Source organism: Rhamphochromis longiceps, linkage group LG6 (assembly GCF_057381845.1).
Source record: "Rhamphochromis longiceps isolate RC_006_pf linkage group LG6, R_longiceps_female_GT1.1, whole genome shotgun sequence".
In the NCBI taxonomy this organism is placed as follows: Eukaryota; Metazoa; Chordata; class Actinopteri; order Cichliformes; family Cichlidae; genus Rhamphochromis; species Rhamphochromis longiceps.
The window spans coordinates 22,477,224-22,489,509 of NC_140562.1; the positions used below are offsets into that span (position 1 = coordinate 22,477,224).

General features: G+C 38.5%; 1 protein-coding gene across 2 annotated transcripts in view; it reads left to right on the plus strand.

Annotated features, from left to right (window-relative positions):
* The window catches only part of tbck (TBC1 domain containing kinase), a 57,820-nt gene extending 45,998 nt beyond the window's left edge, over window positions 1–11,822 (plus strand). For both annotated transcript variants that reach the window (XM_085409746.1, XM_085409747.1), the window contains exons 24-26: window positions 4,595–4,758; window positions 7,657–7,816; window positions 11,230–11,822. In XM_085409746.1, the coding sequence (XP_085265872.1) occupies window positions 4,595–4,758; window positions 7,657–7,816; window positions 11,230–11,340 (435 nt within the window). In that variant the 3' untranslated portion in view covers window positions 11,341–11,822. The remainder of the gene's footprint in view (window positions 1–4,594; window positions 4,759–7,656; window positions 7,817–11,229) is intronic.
* Window positions 11,823–12,286: the final 464 nt, after the last annotated feature.

The window sequence follows — 12,286 nt, forward strand, 5'->3', positions numbered from 1 at the left end:
GAGTGCTACGCTGTGGGCTCTTGCTGAATGAAGCTAGGACAGCCACTGATGTTTCTTCATTAGTAACAGTTTTCTTGCATCCACATTTTGGCAAATCCAACACTGAACCAGTTTCACGAAACTTAGCAAGCAGTTTGCTGACTGTAGCATGGGAGATGGGTGGACTCGCAGGGTGTCTTGCATTGAAATCTGCTGCAATGACCCGGTTACTGCATTCACCAGATATCAACACAATTTCGATCCGCTCCTCACGTGTTAACCTCTACATAAATGTAGTAATCGATAGTTACTTCAGTTATTGTCTACAGTGGTTTACACAGATTAGACTAATCTTACTTTTGCTTTCTTCATTCTTTTTTTTAGTTTAATTAGAATAATTCAGTATTTTCTTTGGTCGCATGCTGTCACTATCACTTAGAGATTTTGATCGAGTCCCATTGTGTGGCTGTTTGTATATCGTTTCCTTGCATCGTATTGACTAAGATTGACTGTATTTTGTGGTAGGCTTGGAAAATGTACCTGGCTTGGGGGTATTTGGTAATTAAATTATCAGGGGGAAATATGAATATATATATTCAATCAGTGTGGCCGTTGTTGAAGCTGTGCATCTAATAATAGAGTTACTATAACATGTTACTATACTGCAATAACATGGATCAGAATTTGGATGGCTTGTTAGGTCACAACAACCCTTTCAAGGTAAAATTCTTGAGGTTGTCTGCCACAGTACTTTTGTATACATTTCAATACAGCAATTCACACAGAATATATTATTTATTTGGTAAAAGTATTTACCTATTACTATAGTATTCACTGCCATGGCATTTTTCGTCTGTACATTATTTGTTGTTGGTGGATATAAGATTAAAAGTTTTTTTGTTTTTTTAATCCAGAGTGTTAGTCATGTTTTTGTCATGGCTGCCGAGGCGAGCCGTGTGGAATAAATGAGGATCCAATCGCAGGCAGTCGTGGAGAAGTGAAGGTGATTTATTGAACACAAAAAGAATGTGGACAAACAGCAAACGGGGCTCGAACTAAACTAAACTGGGAAACAACTAAACTACAGAGCACAAACCTGAATGAAAACGAGCAGAGGAGGATGACAATGAACAGCAGGGAGAAGACACGGTGGATACACAGACTGACACTGAGTAATACAGACGAACCGGCAACAGGCAGGAGAACACACAGGGCTTAAATACACACACCAGTAATCAGGGGATGAGAGACAGGAGGGCAACACAGCTGGGAGGAATCTGGGCTGACGGGACGGGGAAACGTAAACTGATCACACTCACATACGACACGGACCTTCACAATAAAACAGGAAACTCAGACACATGGAACCAGACAAGACATTGAACTAAACAGACAGATTCACAAACAGATGGGGTGACACCATAGACAGACAGATACAGACGCAGACTCAGAGGCAGACCGAATATAACACAGAACTTAAACAATCATCATCTAGAAAATGATAACTAAACTAAACTAAAAGCGCTGGGTCACCGACCCAGGACCATGACAGTTTTCTTTGCAGCAAATCAAAATGGTGCGAGATTTCATTAGTATGTAGATTCCTACCTGCTGAGACTCTCTTATTGTATGTTTCTTCAAATTGCAGCTGTCAGGCTCTTGTTAGATAATTTAAAAGAGCAGAACAAAGTTATTTATTGGAAGCAATGCACATCTCCCCAAATCTCTCCCACTTTCCCAGTCCTCATCATGTGTTGATGCAACACAGTGAGTATGCACCTTTTGAAAACTCCAAACAAATAGGTATTGTTACACTAGCCTTTATTATATTTGAAATCAGGTACCTAGTTTGAAATAATCAAACTATGAATATTTATTAAGAACAAAAACAGCCCACTTGTATCAGAAATATTAAAAAGTTGAAGTAGAAAAGCTTTGAATGTCTCCTGTTACACCCCACAATGAGACTGTAGAGCCAAAATGTTTACACCTTGTTATAATTCACTGGGCAGAATTTCTGAGGATGTTTTACCGATTACTAATTTGCCCTGTATGATAAATTATTTACTTTGTGGCAGCTCACTGTTTTGTCTCAAAGCCTCAGTCACATAGGTCTAGAAACCAGTTGGTTGCTGTGGCCTAACGATTGATTTCATAGTGACTCCCAGTACCCTCGAACGACCACTCACAGCAGGTTGATTCAACAGGAGGAATACTTGTTTTTCCCCAGCAACCAGTAGTTGTCAGGCAGTCGTCCATATTCCTGTCTGACTGATTGATATACATACATATCAACTGACAGATGCTAGAACAGATACATTTTTTGTTTGTTTTGCATATTCCTGAATCCAAATCATTTGCTGAGATAGAAGCAGAAATACTAAATTAATAAACTGATGTCGTTCCATCAAAAGTTAGAAGCTAAAATCAAAGCAAAATTAGCTAAAATCCAAAATAGCCTAGGAAAGTAGAGAAATAAACAAAATGTGATGGTTTTCTGGCTTTGACCCCACATATTTTCAGGGGGATTCAAGTCAGGCTTTGTACAGACATGTTAGTCAGTTTTGTCATCTGGAGGTAGTTCTTTACCAGGAGGGACATTTGTTTTGGGTCGCCATCATTTTAGAAGGCAAAGGGGAAACCCAGACTCGGTTTTGCTGCTGACTCCTCAACATTTTCTTTCCAAATCTTCACATGACCTCCTTGGGTTGTATGCCTCTCCCTTCTTTCTCCAAATATAAGCAACATCTCTGTGGCCTAAGAGATCTAGTTTCCTCTCATCTGACCAAAGGGTGCATTTCCGGTATCTTTCTTCAGGCTGTCTTTAGCTTACCTGACCATTCTGACCTGAAGCTTTCTCTTTCTGAAGCTTTCCAGATATGGATGGTTTTTTTTGGTCTGCAACCTGGCAGTCCAATCCTATTCTAGTGATTGTCGTCTTTGAGACTACAATACAACTTGGCTGAGTCACTCACTGCTGTCTTGGCAGTTGTTCTAGGGTCTTTAGACACATCTCTCACTAGTTTCTTTTTTCCAAAGTATTTGAAATCTTTCACTTCCTACCTCTGCCAGGCGTGTTCTGTACTGTGTGGCTTTCTTTGAATTTCTTGATGGCAGCTCTGACTCCAGTTCTTGACACTTGAAAGCGCTGTGATAACTATGTATATCCATCTCCTGCTTTGTGAGCATCAACAATTATTTTTCTCAAATCTAAACTGATTTCTTCTGTTGAGGTTTTTATACTGTGTGCAAATTCAAAGGTAACCCTCAGTTTTTGACCATTTCAAAGTTAGCACGTTATTGAACAACAGTCGTTTATGCTTTGGTCAGTGGTTAGTTTTTCAGGGGGCTAAAATTGACCCAGGGATTTTTTTTTTCTGAAATAAATCTGTTATTGTGTGCATATAGAAATCATTTATTCTTTCTAAAGAAAACTTGTATGTTTTTAATTGCTATGTTAAAAATTCCTTCCTTGTTAAAAAAGCACTTGGGGAAATGTTTGACAGAAACTTTCATTGGGGGGGGGGGGGTAATAAGTTTGTCCTCATATTTAATTCTACAATCTGTGGTGGACCATTTCTTTGTCTCTGTGAAGTAAAAGTGTAATAATTACTATGTAAATGAGCATAAAATAGAAATTATTCAACTGTAGCACACATACTTGAAAATTGCAAGTTCTTAGGATGTTAAGCAGAAACACTTAGTTAATATTCACTGTTTAAATAATAACGCTGTAATTTAACAACAGTAAGTAAACCGCAAAATTTTTTGCATAGTCCTTTTACAAAGAAAAAAACAGGAGAATAAAAAAATCTTTTAAATCGCTTTTGAGCTAACAGAACACCCGTGGTCTGCAGCCCTGAGTTATTGCTCTGGGGTGGGCCATAGATTGTTCTTCTGACCAGTTTTAGTGAGCTGCTTTCAAGCATTTTATTTCATGGTTGGCAGCACTTTGGCATTTAACCTACTGGTCCTGCAGTCGGCTCTTTTTATCCTGCACAGTGTGCTGAAATTCCTAGATAATGCGGTTAGTATTTCTCCTCAGTTTAATTTGCATATCAGTGAACAGAAGTTGCAGACTACAAATGAACTCTCATCATCAAGACAATATTTTTGTTTGTTAGTCTTTTTAAAGGAGTTGGTCAAAACTCTTGGCACCCTCGGTTTTCCCCACTTTATACTTAAAATGTATTTCAGGGATTCTGGGAATTGTATAACATTTGGTCACTGTTGCAGAGCAGAGTTCAGCCTCCTGCAGCCATGCCTCAGGCTGGGTGCTTTAATGAACCTATTTGGCAATTCAGGTAGAAACTGGCAAAGGACCAGGTTCTGGCCACTACTGCTGCTCATCTGTGGCGCTGTAATATAGTTTATATGGAAATTCATAATGGTAGTTTGGGCTCATTTTATAGGAAGACATTAAGCACTAATCGAGAGGGGATTTATTTAATGAAAGCTTGTTGGTGTGATTTAAATAAATATCCAACTTGACAAAATTGTTTTTCTTTCTCTTGTGTTATTTCATTACAGTAACTTTTGCAAAATCATTATTCCATAAATTCTCTGACCGCATATACTGCTGTTTTCTCTCTCTTTATCTCATCTCCTCTTATAGTCTCGGGAGCCTCTGTCACTGGTTGACCTGAAAGCAGAAGTATCTCCCAGGATCTCAGCGGAGGACTTAATTGACCTTTGTGAGCTGTCATTGTCCGGGTCCTCCAAAAGGAACAAAACTGGCAAGCCCAAAATTGTTGCAGTCGATATCCGCACTGCGGAAGAGTATCCTTACCATTTTTGTGCAGCTGGGAAATCAGTTTTAACATGTAAATATTCCACTGCTGTTATTCAGTGTCAAACGTATACCACACTGGTTCTAGTAAAGGCAGATTTCAAGTACTTTAGTTCATGGCTGACTCCTGCAAAAGCTCTGATTCATGCATCTGTTTAACACCACACACTGAATAAATAAACTCAAAAGAAACCACAAATAAGCTGATGCAAATTAAAAGCAAAAGTTGGTTTATTAGCAACTGAGAGTGGCAAGGTGATTGGAGAATACTTCCTGCTGGCAGCTAAAGAGCCGTGGGAGAGGGTGTGCAGGAAGCTTGGGTGACTGGAGATGGGGTTGTCTTGGAAATGTAAACACACTGAGAGTTAGCAGGGTCTGCGATCTGGTAGAGCACCAGAGATGCCAGGTATTTTCAAAGGCATGATGACATAAGGTGCAGCTGGTAAGGGCGGTTTTCATCACACCTGTCTGTGCTTCTCTACAATGATGAAGACACTCAGCACAATACACAGGGGAAGAAAAGAAAGAAAGTGCAAATCCAGGAGTCATGATAGTTCAGCCTGACCCAGAATGTGATGTTGAGGGGGAGTCGGAGGGTTTGGCAGAGCCCAGTGTGACAGCATCTTTGAATTTACACAGGGTGTCATTTCAAATTATTTAATACCTGTGCCTTGAACAGTGACCTGCTTTCTGTGCCATGTTGATAAATGTAAGATTCACTTCCTATGTGAATGATATGCAAAAGACTTTGAATTTGTGACATGAAGAAACATTTTGTCTTTCTCTGTTCAGTGCCTTGGATATTTTGGTTACCTATTTATGTGGTGGCAGTGCTTTGCTTTTCCTTGTTTTTAATGAAACCACAGGCAAAGAGATTAAAACAGCTTGGTCCCCATCAGTTGCAGTTCATCCAGGCTCTGCAACATTCAGCTGGCCCCCTGAAATTCCTCCAAACTGCCCCACCATATCCAGAAGTGACGAGCTATTAAAGCAGCAGCGTTTAGTTTAAGTAAAATGCATTCATCTGGCCTTTTGGCTACATGATCATTTCCACTTTATTAGCTCATCTGGCCTAAGGACTGATGGGTTTATGCCATGGCAAGGCCTCTCTCCATCAGTCCACATTTCACGACAATCACTACTCCTCCTATACTGTTGATCATAATTAAGTTAAACTCACATGCAGTGATCATCCATTAAGTCGTCACCTGAATTGTAGTCAAAGTCTTGTTAGCAGCCTTGAGGAGCAATAACCTCGGAACTATGATGGATTGTGAGCTGGATGACCTACTGACATTCATGTTTCCTGAAATTCTTACTTAAGTAGTAGATTTGATTTTTTTTTCTTGAAAGGATGTGCAGCAGCTAGAATGATTAAGGATAGAGATGGAAATTTGTTATCAAGTGAAGTAGGTGTATTGATAAGATTTAAGGAGTACTTTAAGGAGCTCATGAATAAAGAACATTACAGAGAGAGGAGGACAGATGAAGTGCAGAGGGATTAGTAAGGAGGGAGTGAGGCTAGGTATGAAGAGGGTGAAGAATGGTTTAAACGGAGGAGGGTAGTGAATACAGTGGACAAAGGATGTTGAATATTGAGCTGTCAGGCAACACGGAAAGAGGAAGACCACAGAGAAGTCTGACAAAAAAATTTAGAAGGGATAGAGTAAGATGGAGGCAGATGATCTGCTGTGCCCTAAGGGCAGCAGCAGAAGCTATTTTAGGTATTTTGCACAATAGATTGTTTACCCTGGTTAATGTTGTATTTCACATTTTATGTGTAAATTCTCTTCCTTCTTAAGCTATAATCATTTTACAGACCCACTGGGCTAAATGAAAGAGAAAGCTGAAACCTGGGTTGTTTCTTTCATGAAAAGTTGATGTTTTAGAGATGCAGCCTTTTCCCAGAACAGCAGCCGTATCCATGGCCTTGATGTGCATAAATGCACGCAGTCGTCTATATAAAACATCCCCGGCAGATTAAAAATGAAGCTTGTCACAATCAATGCCCTCTTTTCTATTTTTTTGTTTTGTTTTTTGTTTTTGTTTTTTGCTCTGAATATAATTACAGAATTGCATAAAGGCATTCGTTTTGTTGTTACAGGATGCAGTACAATAGACACAGAAACCCTCAAACACAGAAAATTCAAAGCACCAGAAAGAGTGAGGCTCAAAGGTTCAGCTCATCAGTGGAAAGGCTGATTGGCTAAGAGGTTAAAGAGCCATTAATCAATAAGGATTAGTGGCAAGATTAGAGATTTTGAATTGGCAGTTTCTGTGACAAAATTTCTTCTCTGGAGCATACTGATAGGCTCCACAGCCCAGCTCACATGGTCAAAAGGGATTAGGCCACTTTACAGGATTTGGCAAACCTTTTTCACCTCTGTTATGGTCTTTGGCAAACCCTTTTTGTGTGTTTATGTAGTTGCAAATGGTATGGTTTGATTTGGTAAACGTAGAAACGTATTGCAACAAAGCTAATGCACTCAGAAAAAGTTCGTTGTCTGGTTTTTATTCAGTATATCAATCTGGGGTTGTTCAATGAGGGACCTTTCCTCTGTTTTTTCTTCTTCTTTTTATATCCTTATTATTACGTTTCTTTTTTTATTTCTCTCATCTTTCGCCCTTTCTATTCTTCACATCCTCTTCGCTTTTCCACACCTCTGCATTAAAGTTTGTCTTACATATGATTTGTACTAAAAGTCAGCCTGATCAGAATTATAACAAGCACTCACTGAACTTACGCAATATTGTTATGTACTGGTGTATCTGCTGTTTTTCAGTAATACAGCGACTCCCATGAAATGACACACAAGCACACACACTACACACAAACACATTTTTGGCCTTGCTTCTTCGCCATTATTCCTTAACTCCTCTGCCTCCAGCTTCAACAGAGGCCACATTTCTGGAAGCATCAACATTCCCTTCAACACGACTTTTGGTCCGGAAAATGAGGTGGTGCAGTGTCCCGCTGCAGGAGGCCTCCAGAGCTATAGAGGGCGTGTCATTGTGGTCATCAGCCACAACATGAAGAGTGCTGCTATGGTGAGAAAGCAGTCATCCACGTATATGTGTGCAGCACCTCAGTATGCGCAGTATTTTTACATGAAGAAAATATGAATTAACACAGAAGCATAATGTTTCAAGGGCTGAAATCACTATTGACTTTTCTGGTTATTCAATTCAGTTTTATTTGTACAGTGCCAAATCACAACAAACAGTCACCTCAAGGCACTTAATATTATGAGGTAAAGAGCCTACAATAACACAGAGAAACCCCAATAATCAGATGACCCCTGTGTGCAACCACCTTGGTGACAGTGGGAAGGAAAAACTCCCTTTTAACAGAAAGAAACCTCCAGCAAAACCAGGCTCAGGGAGGGGCGGCCATCTACCGTGACTGGTTTGAGGTGAGGGGAGGGAGACAAGACAGAAGACATGCTGTGGAAGAGAGCCAGAGATAAATAATAACTCATAATTAAATGCAGAGTGGTGAATAACACATGGCAAGTGAAAAGGGATGAGAGAAAGAGTGCATCATGGGAAGCCCCAGCAGCCTAAGTCTATTGCAGTGTAACTAAGGAGGGTCATCTGATCCAGCCCTAACTATATGCTTTGTCAAAAAGAAAAGTCTTACACCTAATGTTAAAAGCAGAGAGGACATCTGACTCCTGAATCCAAGTTGGGAGCTGGTTCCACAGATGATGGGCCTGAAAGCTGTAGGCTCTGCCTCTCATACTACGAAGAGCTCTATTGGTATGATATGTTATTATGAGTTCTTTAAGATAAGATGAGGTCTGATCTTGGTCAAAAACACCTCTAGGATTCCTCACAGTGTTATTGGAGGCCAAGGTAAGTATTTGGTTAAACACCATATATCTAAGATTTTGGGTGCTGAGTACAATCATGTCTGTTTTATCTCAATTTAGAAGCAGAAAATTAGAGGTCATCCAGGTCTTTATGTCTGTGTGTGTGTCTCTGGCTTTATAGAAAGATAACACTGGGTATGATCTGCATAGCAGTGAAAATGTATGTATGAAGCAGGTAAAATGTAAACAGAACTGGTCCATCCAAAAAAACATCCAAAAAGTTTAACTTTTGTCTCGTCAGTCCAGAGAGTATTTTCAATAATATTTCAATTTGTTTGATGATCTGAAACATGTAAGTGTGACAAATATGCAAACAACTGCAGGTGTAAATGTGACTGCAAATGGTTGGTCTGTCCCTGTGTATTAGCCCTTGTGACAGACTCAGAACCTGTCCAAGGTGCACCCCACGTCTCACCCTAACCTAGCTGGGATAGGCTCCAGCCCTCCGTGACCCAGATAAGGATAAACAAAAGAGAATGGATAGATGGATTCAAACCACTGCAGCACAGTACCTTTGATATGTACAGCGTGCTCTAATTGCTGTAATAAAATATTACAGTCAACAGTATCGAATGCTGCACTGAGGTCTAGTAGAAAAACCACAGAGATGAGTCCACTGTCAGAGACTATAAGATGATCATTTGTAACTTTCACTAAAGCTGTTTCTATACTGTGATGAGCTCTGGATCCCGACTGAAACCCTTCAAATAAATCGTTCCTTCGCAGATGATCAGTTAGCAGTTTTCTAACTACTCTTTTAAGAAATTTTGAGGTAAAAGTGTATAGATCCTTATGTATAACTGTTAGGTTATAATGGGGATAGACTAGTAACGGTCTTGTCCTTGCAACAAAAACAAACAAATAAACAAACAAAGTAACTAACTATATTCATGGTTTTCATGGCCATGAAAATGTCGATCACCAGGAGTCAGAAAAAGTCCTGAACTTAAACTTTAATTTAGTGGTGGATGAAATTAATTTGTCCTTAACTGTTTGTGACCCTCCTTGACTTCTAAGTGGATCTAATTTCTCATTAGTTGTGCAATAAAGTTAACCAATTACAACATTTATCAATTTCTTTCTGTCCTTCACACATTACAATAACCTGTGAATTGTGATGGATTGTGAGTGAGATGAGCTACTACATCGCTAACATTATGGTCCAGTTTTTAGTTTTTTAAAAACTGCTTTCTGGAACTGATGCAAGCATTTTGACAACTTGTTTTTGTTCATAGGAGCATTTGTTTGAGCATATATTTAATAAGATAAAACAATCAATCTTCTGTTTCACGACTACTAAAAATTAATACTTAGTCTTGTCGATATTAAATATTTTGTGAAGGCAATAATCTTTAAATTCAGGCCTCTGTCTTGTAAAATTCAGCCATCTGTTATATAAAGCCACACTGAGATTATTGGTCTGGCGTACAATGTAATAAATAGTTCATTGGAACATTTTGAACATTAGCAGATTATATTTTACATAAATCACCATCTGATATTTCAGTGAACAAAAATAAATTTGCCCACTTCAGCATAACATAAGAGAGAACTACACTGATCATCGTACATTCTCCTTTCGTGCTCTTCTTGGAATAAATTAGCCAAGCTGGCATTTATAAACTCAGCAGGGATAGTGCTTCAGGCAAAATCCCAATTTAGAAAAGATGTCCCCCTTCCATATGTTAGAAAGTGAAAAAGAAATAGTTCTTATTAACTGAGAAGACAATCCTGCATTTTCTTTATTAAAGGGAAGCATCAGAACTTTGCTGCGTTTAACCTTTTAATGGTCCACATGATCAGTATACAGTCGTGTGGCTGTGGCTTTATCCCTGTCGTGTTTTGCATGGTGATAATCATGTTCTTTCATTTCAAGCCAAGTATCAAACATAATGATTTTTTTGTCATTATCATCATATATATGATTTGACAATTATTCATGTGACAGGATCACCTGAAATTTTTAATTAGGAGGTTTTAAGAAGCTGTTTTTGAAGAATTTGTGGATTTAATGTCAGAGACACACTACTTAATGTCAGAGACATAAGAAATCCATAAGGCCTTTTAATCACCTAGGTTATGAAATGAAATTATCAAAATTTAATTTCCTTACCATTTTACTGTGGTTAATAATTTGGTTAGAATAAGGTCAACCCCAGTTCAGCGGGTATCAGGGTTTTTTTTTTTTTTATAATTGCATGAGTAGCAGAGGAAGAGGTTTTGCAATCATATTCCCCTCCTTGGTTTCACCATGTAACTGACACAACAAAGGTTCAATGAGGAGTCACAGAGAAATATAAAATGTTTAATTCTTAAACTTAAAAATGTACTGAATTAGTGCATTTTTATGTTAAGGCGTAATCCCGCAGTCTGATGTGTAAATTTATGCTGAGCTTGTCTCAGAGAGGTTGATAAACCAATTTTACATTGGAGTATTTTGCAGTGGTGGATTTGCCTTTTATAACTACAGAGAAACTAGAACTACTTAAGTCCTAAATATTAGTAATACAGCAGACAGAAAAAGTTGAACAAAACCAATAAATCTGAAGTATTCAGTTTTTGATGGGAACTTTCTCTTTTTTTCTGCAGTTTGCTGCACATCTAGTGAAGATGAGTTTTCCACGTGTTTGTAACCTGGACGGAGGGATCAACAAGCTGAAGCCCACCGGGCTCCTGACGGTCCCTTCCCCGCAGATCTGAGCCTCTGCCTTAGCTTGACTTTAAAATAAAGGGAAAATGAAAAGATTGTAAATAGTACTTTGAGCTGACACTGAAGTAAAAAGGGAAATTAGTGAACAAGCATCACCATTGCATTTGGACTTTTTTATATAATCTAACTGTTAATTGTTGCAAAATGACTAACTGCATTGAAATGATCTGCTTTTTTTTAATTCATTTTGGGTTCATGATCATGCTCACAGAGCCATTATGTGATTATTGTTCTGGCTTATTAAACAAGAATAACTGACTAACAAGGTAATGATCCCATGTAGAAGTGCATTACACAGACTGAAAAAATGTGCTTAAAAATGTGCTTATAAATCTGCTGGCGCCCTAAACCAGCCTTTATCAAAACCTGCTTGTTTAGAGCAGCTGCTACTGTATGTAGTGTATTAGTTTACACTAATAATTTAGCTGCCTGTGATCACTGTGTTTGTGTGAGAAACAATAAAAAGACACATACAACAGTTTTGCAGTTACTTATTAATGAATTTTCTTCATATTTTTCTACGTTCATTTGACCCATGCTGTGCAAAAGGCTTGAGCCACCCCTTATTTAATTGTATTTTGCAACCAAACAGCAAGACTTCTAATTTTTTTTAAGTGATGAGCAATAGTTCAATAGTGCTTTCTGATGGTTATTTTAAAGTTTTTCTTTGGCCATTGGCTGGTTTTTCACTCATTTTCAGTGCAATTCTTGTACCTGATAAATTTCAGAAGAATGTTTTTTTGTTTGTTAAGCAATTTAAAACTGAAAAAGGCACCTAACTCAAAGTTTTACAGACAGAAAATAGTATTTAATACCAACAAAGGTATTTCCAAATAGCTTCAAATTAGCAAAACATTTGGCAGATATCAGCATGGTGTGAGGTGTTTCCAAAAGCCCTTCAGGAAACTGGAGGACAAAAACCGAAGTGACTGGCCA